The sequence below is a fragment of the Pyxicephalus adspersus genome, chromosome 1 (genome assembly GCF_032062135.1).
Source record: "Pyxicephalus adspersus chromosome 1, UCB_Pads_2.0, whole genome shotgun sequence".
Lineage (NCBI taxonomy): Eukaryota > Metazoa > Chordata > Amphibia > Anura > Pyxicephalidae > Pyxicephalus > Pyxicephalus adspersus.
This window is the reverse complement of record NC_092858.1, coordinates 158,279,067-158,306,866: the sequence shown is the minus strand read 5'-3', so window position 1 is coordinate 158,306,866 and position 27,800 is coordinate 158,279,067. Positions and strand designations below refer to the sequence as shown.

Sequence of the window (27,800 nt, the reverse complement as noted above, 5' to 3'; positions counted from 1 at the left end):
TGTCCTGGGACCTAGTGCTGCAAAGGCCAGAGGACTAAACACTGAGCCACCATGCTGCCCCGGTGCTAACTGATTGTACACTGTGGTAGAGAAGAGTTCAAATCTATTTCAACTTTGTATTTAGATAAATAAGAAATCTTACCAGTTCAACTTATTTCATTTATTAACTTATATACTTCAAAAACAAACATATAACAGGGATTATGTGCGGAAGATTTGTACACACAAGCTTCTGCTCCAGCCAAGACCCACTAAAAACACTTGTATAGTAGCATTAAATACAAAGAAAAGTGTTGTGATGATGGTCAGGGTGATGAGTACTTACAACACAGTGCATAGTTCTGGAAGCATCAGAAATGAACACGCTAATGTACTCACCACAGAATATCGTCTTACAGGGTACCAATACATGTCAACGATGCAACTATAGCCATAGAAGTTCATGTAACCTCTGGAAGCACAGGGGAACCTGCACTGTCTGGCTACACAGCGATTTATACTGGTAGCTAATGAGATAACACAGCATGTGTATATATCACAATTAGTAATCTGTGTGAGAAGCTCAGACATGCAGCGGGCCCATAATAGGGTAACATCACCATAGCATGTGAGAGGTTTCAGCTCTGAGCTTTACCCTTGCTTACAGCAGCAGAAGTGGAAGATGTATTAGGAGGGCCTAACTATTCAGAAGGCCTACATATACAGAAAGTGAGCATAAACTTTAATTCTCATAAAGCTTTACAGATTGTCTGGAGTCATGTTACGTTCATGCGCCTGACCTATTTACTGAGATAAACCAAATTCTTATTTTTCTTTGATTTATGCTTTCGTCTTTTACGGGACCTTTGTTCTCGAAGACTTGCTTCCGAGCCATCGTTGTCAGAGTCCATAGCTCTCTTATGATTTTGGGATCCTGCTTCATCCTGGTTGACCTGGCAGTCCTGGGTCATCTCTGAATCCCAACTGGAAGTGCTTGGGCCAAAACTGCAGCCAGCCTGAGGTACGGGATATGGCTGCATCGAGGTTTGATCGTTCCATGGATAGAACTGTTCATAGCCTTGCTGATCCGGAGCGGTCCAACCACATGCTGAATTCTGCATATTGATGAACTTGTTCATCTATGGAAGAAGAAAAAATCCAAAACACCAGATTATGATAAGTTTATAGGATCTTAATGTATTCTTACTTTAAATTGTATTTTATCCTTTGCCAAACTGCACACATTCAATGTCCAACAGGTTTTGCAATTATTCGACTGCTCTCAGATCATCTATTATCTTCCAAAATCTACAGAAAAAAAAAAAACTAACATATATACAGATCTACAGTTCTGTTTCCACAAAAAAAAAAATATATATAAAATCAGAAAATGATTTTTCTTCAATTCCTCTTGAGTTTGCTAGAGCTTTCTTAATGAGAAGTTTATGCCTCTCAGGTCGGTTTAAATGATGTCAATGATCTTTGTGGCTATCTGTAAGGGTGATGTTCATCACACTGACCACCACAGTAATGTTCTGTGAGCTGTGGCTATTTACCCCCCCCCATCCAGTCTGATCTACAGGCTATACCCCCCTCACCATCTATTAGAACTAAGGGGTCAGAAGACGCTAGCAGTACCATTATAAAACCCTAAAATGATAAGCATTGGCAGCAGCAATTTTTATAGAATGTAATTTGCAACCCCTGTTACATGTACAGTGCTGTGCAATATATAAATAAGGTATAATAATAAAATTATGGAATAATATTAATACAATGAAATAAAGGGGTTGAGAGAACAATGATCTGGCCAGGTACAATGTGCATGTCTGCAATTACAGTTGCCTTATCAGTAATGTGGATCCAGGACACAATCAGCCATGCTCCACTAGCTCCCCCTGGTGTCCAACAGAGCATGGTGCTTAGATATGAGGCACTTCTTCCACTTAAAGCGTACCTAAACTCAGAATTTTCACTTTAAATAAAAGGGTAGAGAACCCTTTAATTTATGGTAAAAATTCTTTTTTTTTTTTTTTTTTTTTTTTAAGGTGCAACACGCTTTTAAAAAATAAAAAAGGGGTGCAGCACCATCCCCTAAATCTCAGATACCTAGGCGGTGCAGAATGAATGGAAGCGCAAAGCCCCCCAGGATACCTGTGTCAGGCATCCTGGGAAGCTCTAGGGTGCGCCTTCTGTGCGCGGGAGCCTTTTGCTCTATGAGAAAACATTGCTGATCTCACGCATGCGCAGTGAGATCAGCAAATTTATTTTTCATCCTAGGTCACCCGATTTCACGCCTGGGTCGGTTGGCATAGAATGAAGAATCCGGAAGAGAAGGTGAAGATGGCGGCGCCCGGAGCGGGACCAGATGCCGGACACCCCCGGTGTGGTCGGACTGCCCTGAGGGATTAAAGGCAAGTGTGTTTTTTTGAGTTTTCAGTAAAGTTCCAGAAGGCCCTAAAATAGAACGCCATCACTCACCCAATCAAACCCATAAAATCTTACTTTTCTTTAGAGATAAAAGGTAAAAAAAACAAAAACACAATGCATCACAAAATCAACATGGCAGATGTGTTTGTACTGCAACCAGCCTTGCTAATAACCGAGAGTCATCTTCTCTACATATTCCCAACAGACATACATGGGTCTTTATGGTTATTAAGACATACTGTGGCCAAAATGTGTCAACCATGTTGGTTTTGTTATGTGCGGTGTTTTGAACATATCTGGATAAATAGTGGCTCTTGGATATGCATATTCAGGAAAAAGACAAATAGAAGGAAGAGTTGCACATTGCAGAGACAGGAGCCTTGAAAACCTCAAGGATCATGAATCACAAAAGGTGAAACAGCCTGGCAAATATGAAAACCATATAAAATGACGCAAATGCAAAACTACATGCAGCTTGCAGCAACTGACCATTCCTTGAAAACAGACGTACGTCTGAGAGAAGTAGCCGCCATCCACAGGGGGTGAAGAATAAGATGATTCATAAGGCATTCTGAGCAGAAACATAAAACACAGGAAGACTAAACAAAATGTAAGTGCAAATTTGCAGGAAAGTACAAGTTCAGAAATAACTAATGCCATGCTGGGCAGATTCACCAATCCGATATTCCATTTTAACCCCTCAGTGTTTTTACACAGGGGAAGAGGAATACAGGAGGAAAGGCATTTATTAGATGCCATTCTGGACAAGAAACGTCACTCCTTTTTCATCATTTTATGTGATAAGTTGAATTTGGGGTTAAGCCAAACTTTATTGTTTTGAATGGAGTTATGGGAAAGGTTTAGAACCTGTGTCTGAGGTCCTGTTACAAAGAAAGTTGAATCCCCATCCCAGAGACAATGCACAGCCATGGCTTTCTCCGTTATATATCCTGTGTTTATTAGAGTAAATATAGCTGTTTATTGTTTCCGAATTGGAAATTGTTAAAAAATAAATAAAATGTTTGATTAAGAGCCACAATCCACAGGACTCACAGGTTTACATGTGGCCCTTAGGTTCTTATGAAATATTCAAGACTGCATATATATTACACATTAAATGCGCCAAGCACTTCACACAAAATTATATCCTAGATTCTCACCCATAGTCTCAATGATTACCAACAAAGCTGCTTTCAGGTCCCTGGAAAACGCTGTCTGATTCTGATGAGTGGGAACTCCCTGGATTTGAAAAAAAAATGAAAGATAACCATTTATAAACAGGAAAAAATGTGAACCTGTCCAGACACATAATATCAAGATACAATGCACCATAAGGTTGTCAGTAATCTCTTCAGTTTGCCTATCCCTGTCCACTAAAGCCATGTACAAATGTGAAATATTTGTCATTGGGAAGAATCTTTCCAATGACTGCACGCTGCATGAACGAGTACTGTACATACAGCACCGTTCTGCTCTTTGGAGAGGGGAGGGGGAGAACGATGGAGCGGCACCCCACTACGCTCTCTCCCCCTTCACTTTCATTAAGATCGTTCGGTGTCCATGGATCTGCCAGGGCAGTCGTTTTGACGATGAGCACTGTACAAACGCTAGATTCTCATCCACTATGGGCCCCGAGACGACTATCCATTGCACAAGAACCATTGCACGTATGTACGTAGACCAACTCCAAGCACCCCAGACTCAAAATTATTTTGCAATGCAATGGGTAGCCCCCATAGTAAATGTGTAAGTAAAATTATTTATATACATACATACATTATATATAATTTTTGATGTGTATGTATATTAATTGAGCATTTCCAAAGACCAGTGAATACCAAAGAATATCCGCCCTTTACAGGAGGGGGATACCATCCAACAATGCTGTGGCATGCCACAAATGTATCACGTTCAAAGCAAATGTGCCAATATAATCTGTAGTCTTATTTCATGCCTAGTCAAACATTTTCCGGTCTGTATGAATATAAATATTTAGCTTCAGAACCAAATACAACAAATATGTGTCTAATATATACAAGATATGACAAATATGGGCAATGGTCCCAGTTATTTTGTCCCTGAGGGGGTGACTCGAAGAACAGATGCCAATAAATGCAGATAAGGCTCCAGCTAAAATCGTTCCTTTTCTTAAGCTGTAAATATATAAAATAATTGGCCTGCTACAGGGAGGAATCCCATTCTATAAAGTTAGGGCCTATGGTGCAAGAGTGCACGACAGCAGCTGATGAGACTAAGACCTGTGGTCACCTACTTTTAAAGTGACATAACCAACCTACTATCCTTTTTTTGCTCCACCTCCCCTTGTAAAAACCCAGGGACTGACCCTGCGGTAAATATTATCCACTCCTGGATGTTGTCAGTCTGTCTTGCTAAATGATCCAGTTTCATTTGGCTCACTTCCTTTGAACCCAGGCTATCATGCACACACCCCTATAGGGAACACCATCATGTCAGCTGGACTCCTATCCAACTGCACTAAATGGCACCCACACGCCACAAGGACTTCTGCTTTTAAAGTACATTGCTGTTATAATCTGAAAAATCAAACCTAGAAATTTGTACAAGGAGTATAGCCTGATCTCACAAGTTTTTGTTTTTTATTGTAAAATTGTAAAGTGTCAGTCCACTAAATCCCCTTTTGTTGGTAATATGATGATCCGAGTTCCCCTGCAATAATGCAAAAAGATAATTGCCAAAACAGCAATTGCAAACTGCTTACCACGTCTCTCCTTTTCAAATAGTGTACATATACTTAGGATTTGTTTTGCCCTCAAAATATTATTAGAAAAATAATTATTTTATACCATTATAATTTTTAAACAGGATTTATATAGTGCCAACATATTACAAAGTGCTGCACATTAAATAGGGGTTGCAAATTACTGATGAATACAGACAACGACACAGGAGGAGGAGCTTACAATCTAGGAGTATTGGTTTATTTTTACTATACTACAGGTGGGTCATGCCAGTAGATAGCTCATATACTGTGTGTTACAAATGTGCTGTTGGAGACAGGTGAAGTTATTAGTTTGTCACACACTTTACATAATGATACAGCGACATCTATTGGTGGAAGTGAACAATAATGTACAAGAAATCATTAAAAGAGCAAGTAACTTATAATCAACTCATTAAAACAAAATGATTTACCCTGAAAACAGATATATATATATATATATATATATATTAATTATTTGTTTTGGCCAAGTAATGTCAGCACTTAAAAAAAAAAAGAAAGGAAAGGTTTTTATTTTTTTGCTCTTATATACAAGTATATGAATTGAAAGAAAAAAGGAAGCGCTGCCAACAAAAATTAAAAAATATCTAAGGCACAATGTGTAATAACTGAATTATGTGCCCCATGGAAGTACATAATACTCTCCATTGAACTCACCGGTTCGATATTTAAGGTTAATGGGCCGGCCAAACAGGCGGATGCCATTCAGTAATGCTATGGCATACGGCACTGATTCTGTATGCCTGAAGCAGACGAACCCGAAGGACTTGCAGTTGCCGTCTTTATCTTTAGCAATGGCCACTTTGCTTAAGGGTCCAGCCTAGAAGACAGCAAAAAGAATATAGTACACATATCTATATAACAACTATATCAGCGATTTAAAGCCAGGATAACATGTGACCGATTACCATTGTGTTTCTGTGTGTTACCCATTCCTTTGAATAGGATGCTTAAAGTGGAACTAAACCACGCTATACTCCTCTGCCCCCATTCCCTGTGAAGGATCCCCCATCTTCTTCCTTCTTCCTTGTGATTTTCAGCCATCTTGAGTAGCCAGGCTGGAATGACTTAACTTCTGCACAGACACGAAGGAGTTCATTCAGTCCTGGCAAGCACAGGGGTGCTGAGCTGCACATGTGGAACTTTACATAATGCACAATAATGCAGCCAAAGAAGTTCATGCAGCATTTTTGTCAACAATGCAGATTTGCCCCATGTCTGCTGACAAGGTGCATAGGGAGAGCCATAATAAATAGAACCACATCACACCAACAAGTGTTCAATCTGGTGGTTAGGTTATGATGTGATTACGGTTTCCTCATGCCAGTGAACAGCTGCTTTGAGGAATATGAAACATGGAGCACCTACCCACAGAATGCATGGGGACACAAGGACTGTCAATGGCTCAGTACTGGCCACTGCCAAACCTGCAAAATGCTGGTACATTAATGCGAAACTAAACCCAGCATATACTCACCTGTTCTGTCACAGGTGCCGCCTTTTCTTCTTCTTCTTGTGCTCCTTGTTCCCATTTTCAGCCATCTTGATTGGCCAGGTTGGGATGATATAACTATTGGAATAGGAGAAATGGCCATCAGGCAGGTAGGTTAATGAATATTCCAGAAGGGACATCACCTGCTTCTTCTGGCAAAAAAGCCTGGCCTGATCCCAATTTTTTTTTTAGTAGAATGACCAATGCAAGCAGCTGGCAAGGGATCGCATGCTCCCACGGTGGGTCTGAACCTGCCATAATATGCAGTATAAAATAAGTATACAAAGAAAAGGAAATCACCACAGCCAACAAAGCTTTATCATCATCATTATTATTATTAAACAGTATTTATATAGCACCAACATATTACGCAGCATGTACAATAAATAGGGGTTGCAAATGACAGACAGTGACACACGAGGAGAGGTCCCTGCCCCAAAGAGCTTACAATCTTGAAAGTGGAAGAAGTAATGCTGATTAAATATCAAACGTTTTGCATGGCAAAATTTAAAACTACCCCTAAAATGTTCTCAAAAATACTATTTTCTATTCTTATCTTTACTACAATTATTAAATGCTTTATTGTTCATTACATTTTGCAATTATTAAGCAGTGAATCTGACATTCGCTTAAAACATTAGCTGGTGGAGAATCAATTACTGCTGCTGGAATACATAAACATGGATGATTCACCACATGGGAATGTTTTGGGAAATGTGAGATTGACAGCTTTTTAAACAAACATTATATTTTTACTTCTATTAAAAAAGAAAAACACCTTGCGGATACATTTACCATCAACTTTTCACCCAAAATTTATGTATTTCTAAAAATGCTGTAAAAATTGCAGAAAAATAATAAATTAATCTCATTCGTTCACTTTTCAATGGCTTAATAATACTACTAAAATGGAAATTAACATCATACATTTAAATCCCCAATTTAATAAATCTTTATAGAAAAGAAAAGCAAAGTCTGTAAGGAAAATAACTATTTTAAAAGCTGAAATCCCCTCAGGCTGATCACTGCAATTCATCACCTGCAGGAAGAGCTCATACAGGATCTCTTCTTTCACATTGTAATCCAAGTTTCCCACATAGAGGGTTCGGTCAGCCTCATCCTTTCCTCTTAGCATGATCACTCAGCAGACTCCCTGCATGTCTCTCCAGCTGCACTCATATACTTAGCTCCTCAGCCATCACTAGAGCTCCAACAGGAAGTGACAGGTCCATGGAACATGGCGGCCATTTTGTCAGGGACCAACACAAAGTGACTTCCAGCTCAAAAACAAAACTGGGACAAGTCTAATGTCAGCTATCAATGTTCAGTTTCTGTGTTTATTTAATATTTCCTATATATTGTACGTGTATGTGTCAACAGGTATTAATGTGTAAAGGTAAATTAAAGCGTACCCAAACTCAACATTTTTCTTTTACATTGTTAAGATCGAGACAGCATTCAATACTGAAAGTAGAAGCATACCAAAAACTAACCCAAATCGAAAAAAAAAAATATCAGTCTGTCCGTCGGGAGGTTTTGGTGCCGGGTGCCGACATCTTCTCGTCTTTACTTCCCTGTTCTTTTTTCTACGTCACCCGATCTGGCACTGTGCAGACATGATATTGGGTGACGTAGATTAGGAAAAAACTTGCGGATCTCACTGTGCATCAGTTCTTCAGGTCAGATCAGTTTTTTTTACCTATTTGTGATAGGGTTCCTTCTGCGCATGCCCGAGATGCTTGGGTATGCGCAGAAGGTGCAGCCAAGAGCCTCCCCGGATCTGCGACATAGGTATCCTGGGAGGTTGTGCGCTCCCAATCATTCTTAATCTCCCATGCAAGAATTAGAGGGCGACGCTGCACTGCAAAAAAAGATTGATGCACTTAAAAAAACATAAACAAACAGAATTATTTACATAAAAGGGTTGTCTATCCCTTTATGTAAAGAAAAAATTCTGAGTTTAGGTACGCTTTAATGGGAGCGCAGATCCTCCCAGGATACCTACGTCATGCATCCCGGGCATTTTTTTACACCAAGGGGAAAGAGATGTGCAGTGAGATCGGCTCTTTTTGTTCCCCCTTCACAATGGCTACGTCACCCAATCTCGCACCTGTGCAGTGCAAGATCGGGTAATATTGCAAGAAGACCAGAAGAAGATGGAAGAGAAGACAGAAGATGGGGACGAAGAGGAATTCAAGAACAACGCACAAACGGATCTTGAGAAGGACCAGGGATGTCGAGGGATCTGCGCGATTAAAGGTAAGTGTAATTTTTTTATTTTTAGTTTATTTCCGCTTTAAAGAGGAAAAAAAATATTACTAACCTTTACAGGTGTAAAGCTGGGGATGCCTCCGCAAACCCGCTTCTCTCTTCCTTCGGGTGAAGACTGGACATCAGGCCCAGCCATCTTCTTTTTTCTCCTGGGTTTTTCTTACATCACCTGATCCTGCACTGTGCAAGTTCCAGTGAATCTGCGCATCTGTTAGATTGCCACTTTTTTTACATTCCAGGAAAGCTCCTTATGACACATGCCCGATGTCGGACATGCACAGAAATAGCATGTATTCCAGGAGGCTGCAAGTTTCGCCTTCAGTACTCACTGCCGTTGCAGTAAATATTCAGAAGGTGAAGCAGCTGTAGTTACCTTATCCCTCAATACCAGGCATGATTTTTCTGCACCAGTTCCCCCAAAACCACTGTGTCCGGTAACCCTTAGGTTAACTTGATGTATTTATTGTTAACATTTAAAAAACAGGGTATTTATTTATAAAACAGGGAATCTGACATTCCCTCAAACATTTCTTTGTGGGAATTAGCTACTGCCATTCAACCTGGAATGATTCCCACGGTAGAATGATTGAGGGAATGTCTGATTCCCTGTTTGACAAATAGAACCTATAGCTAGTATACCTCCAGTCACATTCAGACTTTGAAGGAAATTTGTTGATACATAAGGGCATAAAAGTCTTAAAGTCTTACAAACATAATAGTAGAATATGTGACTTTTCGGTCAGGCACTATATATATATATATATATATATATATACTTAAAAGGACATTCCAGAAAAAAAAACAAGGGGAGAAGGATTGGAACAGCTGCACTAAACTGCAGACAGCCATTAACATACAACCTAACCTCTAGTGCTGCACTTCTCTACATGTATAAAATAGAATATAGAAACCACACTGCCCTCTTCTAAAGGACTACATCTGAGTCTCAGGAATGAAAGGGATGTTTGCCTTCTCGTAACTAAAATTTCCTAATTTTTTTCTGTAATATTACATATTATTAAGTAATTGTTTGGTGTTTAAATACATTTTAGGCATTTGTGTTGTTAGATCACTTGCAATGCACATCTGTTTACACCAAGCCACAGCTGCAGAAGGTGATCCTCAGGAGTCTGGGTGTAGCAGTGGTTCATCTCTCTTGTGTATCACGCAGTAATTATAGCGCTACCAAGGCACCGACTGTAATCATGTGTCAGTTTTCGTTTTCACTTGTAATAGTATTTTATTATTAAATAGTATATGATAGCTTTTATATTATATTTGATTATGCAATAAAATTGTTGCACTCTGTATTCATCTTTAAAAAAGAAGCACAAAAGATATTGAAGCCCAATTATTTTTACAAAGAATAACTGCAGATCTGGTATTGTTCATAGGAGGCAACATCATTCTCCAACATCCACTAAGCATACTTCTTAAGACTGATGTCATCGGCACTCTCAGCAACTTAAAGCTAGCTTGGCATTATTACGGCTTATGGAATCAGCCTTTCCCTGCATCATCATATGGAAAGAATTTTTTACTTGTTGCTAAACCAAAGCTGTCAGTGGCAAGGTGCACATGACCAGAAATATGTGGTTTAGTAAGCATGGAAAGGGACACCACATACCTTTCACTGTACACTGGGTGAATCCCTTGGAGACAGGATTCAGAATTCAGAGAATACAGGATGCTGCACACCAAAGGAGTTAGTGCTACCCTAATATGTCTTTTCCCATGGTGAAAGCCTAGTCTCCTGTACCACCTTCTTCCCACTGGCCTAATTCTCTGAGATCTTGGAAGAAACCTTTCTCCCAAGCACCTTAGAACCTATGGAACATCCAAGGCAAACTGCTGGCATGCTGGGTTGTAGCGATTATGCCTAAGATGAGGAGAAACATTAGCCAGAGCCGTGGGCAGCTCTTTGGCACGGGCCAACTCTACAGCATATTTAGCCAGGCAAAGTCATGTCTGATAAAGACACCTTCTGGAAAACCTTGGCTTGCACCTGGTGGTGCAGAGGTATACCAATAAGTACTCTAGCTTCTAGAAGGCCCTTATCAACCAGAAGCTTGTGCAGACACTTTAGGAAGTACCCAGCCATGATTCACCTTGCAGAAATACAAAGGCAAAACAAGCTGCCTAAGAACCACCTCCCACACCAGAAGGGAAGATTGGTATTGCTGCAGGAGTTACACCAACAGAAAACTTCTAAATCAAAACCCCTTGGCCACACTTTCTGTTGGCAGGTTCCTCTTTACCATAAAATGATTCTTTCGCTGGACCTCAGCTAGCACACATGAGTGTGACAACGTCAACAGGCACCAGGGTATTAGATTACCAAGAATCAACTTCTGGGGAAAAAAGTAAATTGTATTTTTACAACAATATAGATTTTCATTTTATTTTATGTTTGCCAAAGTTTCTCACTTTGGACCAGATTTAATTACCAACTTGTTGGACTGACCCAAGCAGAATAATTTATCCTTATTCTCTAAGGGTGTTTTTCATGATGGAAAGTTAATTCCTTAATGCTGTCAGGGGGATCGAGAATAGAAAAGGATCTGGGGGTTCTGGTAGATCATAGACCTCATAGGAACATGCAATGCCAAGCTGCAATATCTAAAGCTAGTAAAGTACTTTCTTGTATTAAAAGAGGAATAGACTGCAGAATGTGGAATCAGCTTCCTCAGGAAGTAGTTTCAGCAACTAATATAGATTGCTTTAGGAAAAAGCTGGATGATTTCTAGAAGCACAGAATATAACTGGGTATTAAGGCTTTAAAGTAAAGATAACAGACTGTTAATCCAGGGTACATCCGATTGCCTCATGGAATCAATTGAAGTTTTTTTTTGGAGAAAAATGTACCATGGTTTTTTTTGCCTTCCTCTTGATCATGGGTTTTTATATCTGGTATATGTTTATTTCCCTAGGGGTTGAAGGTGATGGACTTACTATGTAACTATATCAGTCACTATGTAACTCTAGTGAATGCAGGTCTACAGTATCTGAATAATAGAGAGAAAAAAAATACATGCCGTCGTAACTACTTGAAACATATGACTTCATTAAACATAGTTTCCCTTCACTCAGTTTTGCATATTTTCACCATCCAGCAATATTAACAAAGTGGAGTCACACATATTATTCAAAGTTTCTTTGTTATTTTGAATTGTCATTTTGCTGTCGGTTAAAATCTTTCAGCAGGTGAAGTGAGTAATTCAATTCTTTTAAAGAAGATGACCCCCTCATAATGGGATGATCCCACTGTCATTAATTAATAATAGACCCAGAATTATATTACCAACTTGTATGTGTCATGAATATGATATCTTAGTTACAATGTAATGTTTGTTTACCTAGGTACAGCACTTTCAAAGTAATCTGTTCTCTGGTGGATCTCCGTACATCATTCATTGTGATGTCCACATCTGATGGTACTTTGTATGCTCAGCGACAAGAAGCAACTCCATCAATTTTTTCCGCATGAAAGATGAACCAGGCCATCACAGCCTGATATGTATGCAGACAAATAAAGTGCAGCCAGAAATGGAGACCAGGTACAATCAGGAAAAGCCGGGAAGATCTGAAGATTCTCAGAATCCAGAGACAGTTCCTGGTAAAGTATCTCATCCTAATATTCTACAATGTATTTTGTTGGATACAAAGGATATGGTTGACATGAATTACCAAATGACTATTTGATAAATCTTTGGATGGTAAAAGCTATGCAAACAAAACCAGATGTACAATACCAGCTGTCCTATCTTATTTACAGGAGAGCAGAACTAGACCAGCTACAACTGCCAATAGACAATACAGAATAGTTGGACATACATGATCAATCTGACCATTTTATGATACCCTCTGTTTCTTTCCTATACTGGAAACAGGAATAAACATAATTCATTTGGGAAATAAAATAGTGATAGTGGAAAGTTTTTTAAGCCATTTGATCATTTAGTTTTCAGAGAATATTCATTCTGGGATGGTGTGTCCTGACCTTTAGACATCAAATTATCATCTGACCAGGACAAGAGATCAACAGAATATAGCCTATATCAGTGTTCCCCAACCAGGGTTTTTCCAGAAGTTGCTTGTGTAATGAGCAATTTGCTTTTTTCTACACAAACAGTTTAAACAACGTTTTTCTTGTATTACCTTAAATAACCTTTTCTTTCTTATTGATATGTGCTTGATTATTCCAAAGCAGCCTTTCTCAACCTTTTTAACATAGGGGAACCCTTGAAATAACTTCTCAGGTCTCAGGGAACACCTTTTATATTTATGAAATGCCCAATTCATGGTAAATTGCCTGATGGTCAATGGGAACAATGCCTCTTACATTGTTGGCCAGCAGGAACAATGTCACCCTTACAAATACCCAAATATTTAAATGGTGTCAGTATATATATATATATATATATATATATATACTTATTGCTCCCTAACAATCTCTAGAGGAAGCCTAGGATTCCATAAAACTCTGATTGAGTATAACTGTTCTAAGGGCTTATATGTCTTCCCTAATCTAATTACATACTATATTTTGATATTTTGCAGAAAGGCAAGATATCAGCTGTTTTGGATATGTCCTGATCTTCATTTCTTTTTTGCTGGTTCTTGTGACTTTTCCTATTTCAATATGGTCCTGTATCAAGGTAAGAAAATGAGTGTTTGACATTAAATTCTGTGTGTTACTGCAGAAATTCTTCTCAGTTTTTAATATGACCGTATTTTTAGATTGTGCAAGAATATGAAAGGGCAGTTATCTTCCGCCTGGGAAGAGTCAGGTCTGGAGCTAAAGGACCAGGTATGTAGTATGTGTCCTAGATTACATTGCATCCACAAGCAAGCATTTGTATTTTGCTGGAATACTGATGGACAGAGAATGCATTGGGCTGTTATGCTGGATGTTCTTAGGTCCACGCATACAGATTTTCTGTATGCAGCTAAATGAGAAATCTCCAGCACATCAGGTAAGCCTTATTTACCAAATAAAAGTCTAAATCACTGTCATAAATGGATGATCCTCATATACAAACTAGCAGCATCTTAAAATTCACAGGGTCCAACTGGACAAAACCTTACTTCTCCAGATCTAGCAAGATGTATGAGTTTGGATCTTTTTAGAATTACCTTTGCCCCATTATAAACCTATTGAGGAGTCAAAGAAAGCCAATGCTTCTACTTTTTTGAGCCTGGCCTAATATTACATTCTGCTTATATTTGACTTTTATTTAATTTAATTGATTCCCAAAGGAATAACAGGCAACATAACAATAAAATAAAGTAGTTTTGGAGCAGTGCAAAAGAAATTTGTTGTTTTTGAAAACAAATATATATCAGTAAGCTGCACAAAGAAATACAAATAGCTCCAAACTTCTCTTTAGGAAGAGTGGAATTCTCAGCTTTCATCCAAGGCTGGCCAAAAACAGCAGATAATTTGTCCCAGAAGTCTCGGCAAGCCTCTAATGTCTTTGGTGGATGGAAGAGATCCCAATGTCCCCACATGTCCTGTGCCACAAGTTGGCTTTCAGGAAGAATAGTTACAGTAATCTTCTGGTTCACCTTATCTTCCTTTGGATCCACATATAATCCACATATCCTTATTTATTTCACATACATCAAGACATAAAAAACATATATATTCATGTAGTATACAATATCATGAAGGGGTAGGGTCCAGGTGGCACTTAAAATTCTTAAAAGTTTGTCTGTCATACATCCAGCAAACAAGCAAATCAGAATCACTCTAAGTTTGCTAACAAAGACTTTTCCTGGCAAACTTCCAATTCAGTTATAAATGGTGAAACGGTACCCTCTAATTGTAGTTGCATGCGGTTGAACAGCAACTATCACCAAAGTTACCTGTAATTACTGGTATATTTTAATGATCTTGACATGATGACACTACACAAAAGAGAGCACCAGACCCTCCATATGTAAGGTTTTACTAAGATTCTTACAGAATACTCTCAATGGAGGTTCTTAATATTAGCTAGTACTCTAACCTTTAATTCTTTGGATTAAAAATAGTAGTCAATGTAAGGGTACGTTTTTTTTTTTTACATGTGACAAATCTTAATTTTCAGTCATTTAGATTGCAAAAATGAATACACTTTGGCAATTCCATATTCCACTTTTCTTTATCAGCACAGCTTGAATGAAGACCTGATGTTTTATTTGTTGACATGGCAAAAAAACTCCATATGGTGCAGCTACTTTTTCACATAACTGTACTCTTTCACTAGCTTGTAAGAAGGATACTTTGCAGAATAAATATCCAAGTGTAACAAGATACAGAAAATGTGTTCAAACAGAGCCTGGATGTGCAGAGTTTAAATGTGATACTCTACTAAGAATGTAATTACCTGTAACCTCATACTTGTGCCCATTCATTTACACACTGCAAAAACATTGTTTTAATTATGTTTTGGGTATTCCCACTGCATGTACTAACATTGGAACTTATTTAAAAATAAAATAAAGACAGTAATTGTCTTTGGGTTCCTTAACTTTGTTCTTTAAAATGAAACAACTGGTTTCTAAACTGTAAAAAACAATGAAAAAGATGGTCCTTATAGCCAAAACAGTGAGCACAAATTTAATAGTGCAGCCTTTGAGAAAAGGAACCATATGCACATCTGCTGATATGCAAAGGTAGAATTGTATATATATATATATATATATATATATATATATATATATATATATATATATATACACACACACACACACACACACACGCACACCTTTTCTAATATTGAGAAAATATTTTTGAAATGAAATATAATCATACAAAACAGCTGACATACCTATAACCTTGAACTCCACAGTATGTCCAAGACGACCTTTACATAATAGGGTTGCCACCATTGTCGAAGTTCCCAGTATGAAAGTTGGGAATTGTGCAATTTGTTGTTTTTGCACTGCAAGTATCAACTACATTTGAAATGTTCCCTTTATTCTAACATATGAAGTCTGCCTGAGAATTCATTTTCCAGTTTCAAAAAAAGTGTCTTCCAACTCTCCTGAGGCAGTGACTTGTAGGGCCATGAAACGTGTTAGGAAGTGGTCTGCCTTCATATATTTATGTATTGGATTTTTTGGATTTAAATCTGCATAGCTGAGCGATGTAAAACTTAACAAAAAGATTCCCAAATGTTACAAAAAGGTGTGCAGACATATTATTGTACAGGTCTGCATATGCAGCATTGTTGTCAGTGAAGGTAAACAGTAATTTTTTAGATTTGAATAATTATCTAGTTGTAAGTTATATCTTGTTTTATTGAAAGATTTTTCATTGTATTTTTTTCTTATTATTATCTCACACTTTGCTTTAAAGGAATTTTTTGGATTCTTCCATGCACTGATGACTTTTGCAGACTTGACTTAAGAACGATATCATTTGCTGTCCCTCCTCAAGAAGTAAGTAATTCCTAATCAAATAGGTGAAGCTTGATGGGTTGAGTCAATCATTGAATAGTTTTAGGTACAGATGTCCACCTCTGCTTCCCTGGTTCATAAAATGAAGCAAAAATAAAAACTCATATCTATTAGCGAATGTGAAACTCCCTCATAATGACCATAGCACGTGTACAAAAACAAATAAAATCTTGCTCCTCTAAACCCATATTTATAGATATAAAAATGGATATCCAGGTGCTGACACATGATATTAGAGATTTTTTAATTTCTTAAAATAATGTTTCCTCTTCTTCAAGCAAACATCTTAATCATGCTTTAGTGTGATTGAAGTGCCAAAAGAAAATAAAGGAAATAAATCTCAGTGTGCTCCAAATATACCAATACATTATGGTTACTTATACAGATAATACAAATTATAAAATACAATTTATATATGCAAATAATACTTGGTATAGAATTTACAATGTGTAGAATAGAATGTGAAAATTGCAATCCTTGCCTGCCATCTAGTGGTCATTTTGCATAACACAACACCATATGTACAACTACAAATACATTTTAAATCAGAAAAATAAGTCATTTTGCAGCTAAGGCTTTTTTAGATTTGTAGAAAACTTCAGTGTTTTACCACATACTTAACCACCCCCTATTAAACTATATGGGGCTGTAGGGAACCACTTTGTGCAAGTGTTAGCACAAACTTGCATTTGCGTTACAGTCGGGTTGCAGCAAAGTTCCTGGAAGCCACAAGTTGCCTTTAGTTGTGTGGTTGCATTTCCTCCTCTTAACATTGTACACATTCCCCTGATAAAAAGTGGATATGTGTTCACCCGCTATAAATGATGGGTTCACAATTCCGCCGTAATAAACACAACAAGCCATCACATCCTTTTTGGAGGCATAGGGGATTTTCCAATGTTCAGAGCAGACATTCAGCCTGGTGCTGGAAAATTGTGGAAGGGGATCATTTACTGCCTCCCCTTTTACTGCCCATCCAGGCTGCATATCTGAATGGGGATCTCGTTGAAATCTAAGGGGAGTCTCATTCATTTTGTAAATTAAAATTACCACCATGAACAGCTTAGGCATTACCTAAAGCTTGACATTTGTGTATTGTGTGTGTGAGGAATTGGGAGTATTTAATGATCCTAAAACGTCCTAAAAAGTTTTGTGTGTTGCATCCATGCCTATAAATATGCCTATATAGGTAGTCCCTGAGTTAAGAACACCCGACATATGGATGACTCCTAGATGACTCCTAGATATGATCAGGGCTTCTCAGCTTGTTCGTGTGCAGGACAGAGCCTTGATAGGGGGAGGGAGGTTCGCATGACTTACAGAAATCTTTTGCTCTTCTGCAACCTCTTGTAATTCTTCAATGACCAAGACAAACTCTGCAGTTGTTTCTTTTTGCATATCAAAGCACAGCTTGCGCCAGAAGTTAATGAATGTCTAGGCTCCAAAAAAGTTTTTTTTGTATTTGTTTTTTTTTTTCTTTGTTTGTAATTAACTCACAGTGTGGATTTTATACAGTAACTGACACTACATTTAATAAAATAATGTACCTGTTCCAACTTACATACAAATTCAACTTATTAACAAACCTACAGTCCCTATATCGTATGTAACCCGGGTTCCCATGTAATAGAAGTGCACCATTGATTCCTCTCTCTAATAGGTTCTTACTAAAGATTCAGTGACCATCATGGTTGATGCAGTTGTATTTTATCGTATATTCAATCCAATCGTCACAGTAATCAAAGTAGACAACGCCAATCAAGCAACTCAAATGCTGGCCCAGACCACACTAAGAAATATGCTGGGTACTAAAAGTCTCACAGAAATTCTGGTAGATCGCGAGGAGATGGCTGACCAGATGGGTGTAAGTATATTCACTTTTGATTTCTTAAAAAAGCCGTTTATGCAGCTAAATTATTTTTCTGTTTGGTAATTTACTTTTTTTAATATTTGTTTAGTAGATTATATGATCTAAGTTAAAATTTCCCAAATACAGGTGCTCTCTGGTTTTCCTATTTGCTTTTATAATGTGATCATGTCAGATCAGTGTTTCTTGACTTTTCTAACATTAGGGAACCATTGAAATACCTTTCAGGTTTTTAGGGAACCCCTTCTTTAATTACTATATCCACAGCTTACAGTATATTAGTGTTGTGGTCAGCTGAGGTTGGACTATCTTCACTCTTCACGTCCAAGTTGAGTCCCAAGTCATTGACTCCAAGTCCCAAGTCAAGTTTCAAGTCAACAAGATTTCTTCTAAGTCGAGTCCCAAGTCAAGTTACTTAATTTATCCCCAGTTGTCCCCATATAGAAAGAGCTCTGATCCTGTTCCTGAGCACAGGATTGCATTCTAAGTCCAAGGCTTTCTCCTCTGACAGATGAAGGGGGAAGGAAGGCTGTGAGGCTTCTGTAAAACCACCTTCTTCCCCGCTCTCTTCAGCTGTCAGGGGAGAAAGCCTTAGACTTAGAATGCAAGGAATGCGGGTAAAAGGAAGTGTTACAGAAGACTCACTGCCTTCCTACCCATCCCCTTCAGCTGATAGCAGACAAAACAAGTCACAAGTCGATTTACAAGATGTTCATTAGCCGATTTAAGTCGGACTCCAGTCCAAGTTGCACCACTTGAATTCCAACCTCTGGTGGTCAGTGAGAAAAATTCTTCTTACATGGAGGGACCAATGCCACCCTTACAGATAACCAAAAAGTTCATTGGTGTCACTTACACTGACCTGAGAGGTACAAACTGTTTATTGCTTAAGGAACCCCCCAGCAACCTCTGGAGGAACTCTGGTTGAGAAACACAGAGTTAAAGATGTAATATTGTTTTGAAGCTATTGTGTTTATTCTTCAGAGAGTTCTATATGATGCTACAAAGGAATGGGGGATTAAGGTGGAACGTGTGGAGATAAAGGATGTAAAATTGCCATCATCCCTACAGAGAGCTATGGCTGCTGAAGCAGAAGCTGCCAGAGAAGCAAAAGCCAAGGTATTGTTTTATTCATTTAACAAAGGGTTCAATGTTTGGGATCCGTGGCAGATAATTACAATAAATAGAGGAATATTGGCTAGTTGAGAGGTACCACCATAGGTAGTTAACTATGTATACAATATTACGTTTTATATTTATTTACAGCCAGCAAGTGGAGTTTTAGACTTCTCCTGCTTTTAAATCTTTACATATCTGCTTTGTATGAAGAAAGCCCGTAATTTACAGAGCTCAATAGACCAAGAATCAAATCATCCTCCTAAAGCAGACCATGCACCTAAATTGCAAGGTACTTAGTGAGACCCCATCTCCCCCCCGGGTCATTGGAACACCTGGAAGACCATTGAATTGAAAGACCACATGGAAATGCCATTGGTTTATAATTTCTTTACACTTAATTACTATTTAGCCCCCTGATGATAGATTTTACTAGTAATGAGGAGTCCTCTTACTGGAGACATCAAGGGTCTAAACATATAGGAATTCAGGGATCGCTTATTTAGTGGCACATCTGTGTGTTGGATAAACATCACCAGGTCAGATTGTTGTGATTCACAATAGATGTACATCTCTTGACAATGTACTTATTGAAACTACTTCTGGAGACAAAAACTGATTATATATTTTAAGTCTTTATATGTTCTTAGGAGGCTCCCATATTCTATCCTAAACTTCTCGAAGTTCTATCCTAAACACCTCACATTCTAGTTGAGAGACTGAATGGGTAGAGGCCCTGTCCCTCAATTTTGGGCTCCCCAGCACTGAGGGTAGGCATGTCGTCTGGTATGATGGTAAAGGAATAGGGAGCCATGCTTTTTTTATCGCCACAGGTTGATTTATAATAGGGGGAGGGGGCTCAGGCACTTCGATTGGACCATGCATATTACTACTAGGTCAGCCTCAAGGATCTTCATACTCATTCATAGGATAATGCAGTACCCAGGCTCTCTGTATTCTAAATCCAATTATAATAAATAATGTAATTAGGAAACAATTGAGGAACACCACCTGGAAGTGTCACTTCCGCATCCTCTGTATAAATATAATATTCAATGTTTGGATACCCTGACAAAAGCCTATTGTTCTCATTCTGTAATGTCACCACAAGATTTGTCTTTGGACATTTAAGTAAACATTGTGCAGTTATACATTTAGAGCCGTAAATTAAATACAGAAAATTGGTTTGTGCCTTGCAGCTAGGGAAAGTGAAGGCCTGAGCAGAAATAAATCTAATATAAAGTCAGACTCTAGCCAACATTTTTGTTTTATTTTGTATGTAGTTGGGAAGGATTAAGACAACTGTCAGGTTTTATTGCTATCCCTATTGAATACCTATTGTCTGTAAGTAATGGGAAATCTTTCCCATTACAAGGAAGGCTTAAGCCGCATACACACGTGCAATAATAGTAGTTGGAAAGGATCTTTCACAGTCCTTTCCAATGACTATTAATGCATGAACGAGTGCTGTACACATACAGCACCGTTCTTCTCTATGCAGAGGGGAGGGGGAGAGCGACATAGCGGCACCCTGCTGTGAGCTCTCTCTCTTCCCTTGCATTAGGATCGTTAGTCGTCCATGGGTCCACCAGGATGGTCGTTTAGACGATGAACGATGGGCACTGTACACACACCAGGGTCTCCCTTGATTTTTGCCGTCGATTATCGGACAAGAACCTGAGCACGTGTGTACGTAGCGTAACTCCAAGTACCCCAGACTCAAAATTATTTTGCAATGCAATAGGTAGCTCATATAGTAAGTGTGTTAGTAAAAATATTTATGTACATACATTTATTATATATAATTGAACCGTTGGAGGTGTGTACGTAGCTTTAGGGACAATGAAGTTGATTTACTAAAGAAGTATAGGACATTTACGAAATGTGAATTATTCCCTTGAATGAGATACATCAGTTTGCTTAGTAAACACCTCTGCTGACTTTAACCATTATTATTATTTGTAAACTGTATTTATATAGCGCCAACATATTACTCAGCGCTGTACATAAAATAGAGGTTACCTTTTTACCACACAGGAAGTTGGGATGAGCGAAAATTCTATCCAAAGTTTCCTCTAACAAAATTTTGGCGAAACCGGACCCATCGGAAGATCGAGGAATTTACAGGAATCCTCCTGTGCGCGTGTTCCGGGCACTAGAAGTTAAAAAAGTGCTTGCCCTCATTTAATCTTTAGTGCCTGGGGACGCAGGAGGAGTACCGTGCCAGAAATTGATGAATGCAGTCGTGAGCATCCTGCTGTGCACGATCACCGGGCAATCTCTCATTTACTCTTTAGTGCTTAGGGAGGCAGGAGGAGTACCGGGGCTGCAATGCAATGAACTCTATCCAAGAACAGATACTACAGTGCTGCAGCTGTAAGCTCCGCTTCCCTGATTGCTCTTGCAGGTCCCAAAAAATTTGATCTTGACGTCTGAATTTACACAGGCCGTTCTCGCTTACATGTTCAGTAAGCGAGAACAGCCTGATTCGCCACGATAGAATTTTAAAATTTCACTCGCTCATCTCTAACAGGGAGTAAAATAATTTCTCCAGTGGAACCTTTCATGGCAAAATAACTTGATAGGAGTTCTAAACCTTCTGCATTATATCCAAAAAATAATAAAAGTTTGGGCCATATATACCCATTAGGATCTAACATTCCTGTTGCTATATTTATGTCTGTTTGGATATTATTAAATTTACTTAAAAAATGCCTACACACAGAACATAACCAGTGGGCCCTTGTGCAGAACTAACTTGGGCTACCCCTAACCTTACTGAATGTAGGATCCCCTTTTGGCCATGGAGGATCTGAAACCCCTATTCCCCTATTCTAAAATAATTAGGCCTTGCAAAGAACAGGCAAATTCAAACAATGGCACAAGGGGAGGAGCAGATGACTTTGTCAAAGAGAGCTTACAATCCAATAGATGAGGGAGAGTGCTTGCAAAGAACAGGCAAATTCAAACAATGGCACAAGGGGAGGAGCAGATGACTTTGTCAAAGAGAGCTTACAATCCAATAGATGAGGGAGAGTGGTGCACAATAGGAGAGGAATATGAAATGTTGGCTAAATAGTATTGAAAAAGACTAATGCTAAACATACAGTAAACCTTTTTTGATGTTAAATATATATTGGCATACATGTTGATAATTTGCATTTGATTACATATATTTCATTCACCATCCACTTGTTTAATATTCAGTCTGAATTTTATCAACTTAAAAAAAAACATCTATGATGAATGTTCAGCTTGACATAGGCTGATATAATGTCCTACTTAACCATCTATTGAATATCAATTGTGATAACATGGTTATGATACCAAAAACAATAAATCTACGTAGGATCGTTGGGGGAACAAACCACGTGCCACATCCCCATATACGATGCCAAAGAAGGTCAAGTACAGCATGAGTTCAAAAAGATGTTGAATAGGCACTGGTTACACACAGCTTATTAAAGTTTAACATCAAAATTGATATAAATCTTTTTAAAAAAATAACTATTAACCACCATTGGATGTAATGTAAATTCAATTAAATGAAAAACAGTGCAATGTAGCTCATAGACAGAAACTTGTCACATAAAAGCCAAAAACTGAAACCCTTAGAACAATTTAGGTCCAATCTTGTCAGCAGTTATTATTTCTTGTAAGTCTAATAATGTCAGTTAACACAATGCGTTTCGCAACTCTTTGGATAGATATTGGCTGCTTCTTCCAAGGGTGATATGTATAAAGTTTGATGGTGTGTCTATTATGTATTCTTGGTAGAAGGATGGGACTCATAAGTGTAAACCAATAGACAGAGAATTATATTAAGCAGAAAGGAGATATATATATACTCCTGGGTGACCTCCTAGAGATCTCAGACAGATCTTAGCATACATGAAAAACAAATCTAAAGAAAAACCTCAGAATGTACAAATGCCTCTAGATACTGAACATGGTATTTCATTCATTCTGTTTGCTTTATGTTTTTTAGGTTGTTGCAGCAGAAGGGGAGATGAATGCTTCTATGGCTCTTAAAGAAGCAGCAGTAATCATGTCAGATTCTCCAGCCGCCCTCCAGCTCCGATACCTTCAGACCTTGTCACACATTGCGGCAGAGAGGAATTCCACCATAGTCTTTCCCATCCCTATTGAATTCTTTTCTTTGCTATCTCGAACATAGAAGAGGCCAGGAACAAGTTGCAGCAGGACCTTTCTTGTGCCCGGTGCACTCCAGAAATTCCTCAGCCCAAACTCTACCTATTGCTAAAGTGGACCTGTCTAATTGGATTAGTTTCTGAAGAATGATTAGTGGCACACATTTGCAAATATATTTTAAGTGAACAATGAGAGCCTAAATATTGGGAAATACAAATACAGTACATAAGCAATAAGTTAGTGGAAAAAAAAAACAAAGTTATTCCTCTTGTGTCTCTGCATTGAAGACAAACAGCAAAACAAAGTTGACTTTTTATGCATATCCACCCAATATAACAAACAGAACTTAATGGCATTTGTCTAGTCATGGCCTGATTTATTCTATGTTATGAAACAAGATACAGAAGGAAAATATGTATATGATCTGATCAGTTCACTGTGCTTTCTCTTTCACTGCTAACATTCAGAGGTTTCAGTGGAACCCTAGGGGTCCTCCAGAGGCTGCTAGGGGTTACTTGAGCAATCAACACTTTGTGTCTTATAGGGCAGATTAATAGATGCCAATGGTCTTGTTGGGCATCTGTAAAGGTGACATTCTTCCCATTTTCCTGCAATGTAGGAGGTGTTCTTCCCATTGACATCACACATATATATCGTGAGCTGTGGATATAGTAATTATAGCAGGAGTTCCCGGAAAATGGGAAACGGCTGAGAAACACTGATAAAGAGTATGGGGCATATAGGAGATACCTTCTTATTTCATACACAGTACAATAAAATCATCCAGCAATACAAATAGCAAAATATTTGCAACACAGAACAGACACTGGGAGAGGAGGACCCTACGCTTGCAAGCTTACAATCTGGGCAAATTCTCCAATACTCACATGTGATTTCAGACATCCCGACTTATCAATCTTTTTACTGATCATCTTTCTCTATGATTTAATTTGCCTTTGTAAACAGAAAGAAAAAACAAATTGAGCATATGACCCCCATCCACACTGTACATGCTCTTTGGCGGGAGTGATGCAAATTGGGCACAACAGAACCATTGGACGTGTGTACGCAGCCTAAGAGTAAATTATCATTCTCTGTGTCAGTATTGCCTTTTGCCTGTCTTGATATTGCCGATTTCTTCGGACTTTGCATGTTCGACTAATAATTTTAATGCTCTGCTACTTTTCACCTTTCTCTTGTTTACAATAAAACTACAAAATGGCAATTCTGTGTGCCTGTGTCAGTTTCTTGAGATCACCTCCAGGAAGAACCTGGGTACAAATAGACGCCCCTACGGGGGTGAGTGCTACAGATAAAAACAAGCACAGATTGCTTCTTATGACCAGAGTTGATTTCTGTCCATTGCCAAAAACTTTTAGTGAGCATCAGAACTGGACCATGAGGCTTTGATATAAAGGGGTCTCGTCTGTGGATGGCCAGGTGCATGCAGGTTGTTATCCTGGAGAGATGGCAGCAGGATGCACTATGGGTGGGTCTGAGGTAGTGTCACTTTAAGGATTACCTGTGATATTAGGCAGGGAGTTTTGGGCTGATCAGTACATAATAAGAAACAACTGTCTGCCTGGCTGCCTGCTGGCCGGTATTAACCCACCAAGCCCAGCAGTGGATTGTCAATAGTTGAGAATACAAAACTTGTAACTGAAATACTCTTTTTTCAGGGGCCTAAGGGCTTCTGAAATATCTGCAATTCTTTGTTTAGACCTGCAACCTAATTAAACCTCAACTGCTTAGCCTACCTGTCTCTGGTATTATCATGCTGTTTCTGGAATGCAGGATCTTGCAGTTCCACAACACCACAACAGCACATGGGTGACACTCCTTTCCAGATGAAATAAATTAAAGTAAACCTGTCATGAAAACACAGGGTTTTGTTTTTGATTTTCATTCTGTAAATGCTGGTTGGCTGGGTGCAATTGTAAGCCTGTTGGTTTCTATGTGCCAGGAATCCAGAAAAAGCACACGGATCAGTAGATTTGCCTTTACCTAGAATAACCAGGAAACTAATATTTTCAAAAGAATACATTTTAAAGGTGTCCCAGTAATTTTCACAAAACATTACTTAAATAGGAAGATTTATTACAGAGTGCTGACTTGGAGCTGATCACCATTTACAGATAAAGCTGAACACAGGGAATATAAATGAGCTGCACTTACATTGATTGGACCTGATGGGTAAAGAAAATGCAGACTGAAAATGCTAAATATTACTTCCATGAAACTGTGGGGATGGACCCAGTGGTCACCTTATTTATTTATTGCAGAGTAGTTAGAATATGTTAAATAAAAAAACTGATGGATTTAAATCCTTCCTGACACAAAGGTGTATGTGCTGTTACCTAAAGTATCAGTGATGAAAGGTAATGGTTCCTTAAATGAGTCAATTAAACACCTAAAGCTTCTGTTAAAAATATTTGCAATCAGGCAGGTTCATTTTTGAAGGGACAAGTAATTTCTACTTTGCAATAAATCACACTTATGTGCCGGATTGCTACTTTCTCTAAAGAAAACACTGAGCTGTGCATGCAAGTTATCTGGAGCCGACCAAGCAAGATGGCCAGAGAACAAGGAAAAAGAAGGCAAAGTCTGAGATGCAGCAGGGACATGTGAGGATTTATAAAAAAAAAATGGACAAACAGCATTAAAGGACCTACCTGCTCGCAATTCTTTGAGAAGGGTTTAGCTCCACTGTATACAGATGTCAAATGCTGGAAACAACATAAATCGTGGAACGAATGAGCACTGTATGCACAGCACTGTTCAGTTTTTAGGAAAGTTGAGTGGGGAGGACAAGATAGAGGCCTCCTGCTGTGTCCTCCCCCAATTGAAATGACAATGGTCATCCCAGTCGGTCGTGTAGTGATCCACCACAGCAGAACGCTATTTTTGCTGGAGATGATCACAATCATTAATCTTGGGGGACATTTATGCAGTGTGAGTAGCTTTAGGCTAAGGTCAGACTAGCATTTTTTTCAAGTGGTACTGATTTGGTTAACCACATTTAGCCACCCACTAAAAATGATAAGCATTTGAACATGTATTTATGTTGCGGTATTATTGGTGCAAGGTTAACCACTCCAGCTACTTACTTGGGTTAAGTTTAAAAAAAAACACACAACCACTGTTTTCCACTGCAAGCAAATGCTTAAACAAGAATTTATGTGCTAGACAAAGTTTACATCCCTCCCATGCCCCCAGTAATTTGGTGAATGATGATTTAATTACCATGCAAGTAATGGTATTTAAACCTCTAAGTGCTATTTGTCACCACTGCTTTTCCTTTTTCTAGCTGTTAAAAATTACAAATAAGCTTCAATTACAGCCCTCTGTGACCTTCATAAGAATTTTACAATACAATAAAATTAATTTGATAAAAAAAAGTATTAACAAGTACAAAGGTCAGATAAATGGTTTAGTGCTGTATAACAGTTTTGTATGATAGAAAGCTTTTTTTTTATTGTTATAGCAGTCTATCCATAAAACCAAAAAGAGGGAGGAAAAAGTTGTGATTTTGATTGATTTCAACCACATTTTTAATTAAATCATATCTGTAAAGTCTATGTGACTGAGACCTATGGCTGAAAGCAGACCTTTCCAATGTGATGTGTTGCAGAAATGTATGCATCCCTTAGACCTCCCCCCAATGTATGTTCTGTACATGTAGTGTGTTGCAGTGGCAATGCCACCCCAATTCACATGTGTTGCAGCATACCAAAACCTTTAATTTGATGCAATGTGTTGAAAAAGATGATGTATGTCCAACCTCTTGTTCATTCTGGTGCTTTGGCAGCCCATTTGTTTGAGTAGGTTGCCTTAACGCTATGCACATGAGTGAAAGCAAAGCACCAGGACAGGCAGGGTGTCCTTAGGTTTAGTACACACAGGCCAACTTCTCCATCCAATCTGATAAAGCAATATAATTTAAGGTGAATATGAAGAGAAATCAGCAGCTGCAACTCATAAGCAAGCAACTAATTTTTGAGTTTCCAATAGAGCATCTTATTAAAAATTGCTGCAAAAAGCCATGTCATGTATATAAACAATCATTCAAATTGAAATAGAACTCTTACCACTTTCTGAGAAAAAATGATCAGAAAGGTAGAATATCATTCTGTGTGTGCAATGTTAAAGCTTTACCTTTGCCAACAAATTTGCTTAACATGAGAAAAAAAGGTGTATTGGCCTAACAAAGCTAAACCCATGGGAGAAAGTTAATAATTTTCCAGAAATTAGTTATATTTAGCTGAGAGCTTTGTGACAAAAAATGA

General features: G+C 38.4%; 2 protein-coding genes across 4 annotated transcripts; one reads left to right on the top strand and one right to left on the bottom strand.

Annotated features, from left to right (window-relative positions):
- Window positions 1-145: 145 nt before the first annotated feature.
- RBM11 (RNA binding motif protein 11) lies at window positions 146-26,314 on the bottom strand. 3 transcript variants are annotated; one of them, XM_072431974.1, is made up of 5 exons: window positions 7,702-7,840; window positions 5,828-5,990; window positions 3,570-3,648; window positions 2,899-2,980; window positions 146-1,118 (listed from the first exon to the last, which is right to left on the bottom strand). In XM_072431974.1, the coding sequence occupies exons 4-5, from the start codon at window positions 2,977-2,979 to the stop codon at window positions 780-782; spliced, it is 420 nt and encodes a 139-aa protein (XP_072288075.1). In that variant the 5' UTR covers window position 2,980; window positions 3,570-3,648; window positions 5,828-5,990; window positions 7,702-7,840; the 3' UTR covers window positions 146-779. The 3 variants fall into 2 exon arrangements, with proteins under 3 accessions (XP_072288076.1, XP_072288075.1, XP_072288084.1); XM_072431975.1 differs by lacking the exon at window positions 7,702-7,840 and adding an exon at window positions 26,187-26,314.
- On the top strand, window positions 12,187-24,713 carry LOC140322830 (stomatin-like). Its single transcript, XM_072399445.1, has 7 exons — window positions 12,187-12,549; window positions 13,494-13,591; window positions 13,674-13,743; window positions 16,279-16,361; window positions 18,040-18,243; window positions 19,231-19,365; window positions 23,351-24,713. The coding sequence occupies exons 1-7, from the start codon at window positions 12,417-12,419 to the stop codon at window positions 23,537-23,539; spliced, it is 912 nt and encodes a 303-aa protein (XP_072255546.1). The 5' UTR covers window positions 12,187-12,416; the 3' UTR covers window positions 23,540-24,713.
- Window positions 26,315-27,800: the final 1,486 nt, after the last annotated feature.

Excerpts from the sequence above, each read along its gene's own strand:
- RBM11 (XM_072431975.1), bottom strand. The coding sequence starts at position 2,979 with ATGCCTTATGAATCATCTTATTCTTCACCCCCTGTGGATGGCGGCTAC. Across the intron at positions 1,119-2,898 it reads ACGTCTGTTTTCAAGGAATG|ATGAACAAGTTCATCAATAT; the intron begins GTCAGTTGCTGC and ends CTTCTTCCATAG.
- LOC140322830 (XM_072399445.1), top strand. The coding sequence starts at position 12,417 with ATGAAAGATGAACCAGGCCATCACAGCCTGATATGTATGCAGACAAAT. Across the intron at positions 13,592-13,673 it reads CAATATGGTCCTGTATCAAG|ATTGTGCAAGAATATGAAAG; the intron begins GTAAGAAAATGA and ends CCGTATTTTTAG. Across the intron at positions 18,244-19,230 it reads AGATGGCTGACCAGATGGGT|AGAGTTCTATATGATGCTAC; the intron begins GTAAGTATATTC and ends TTTATTCTTCAG.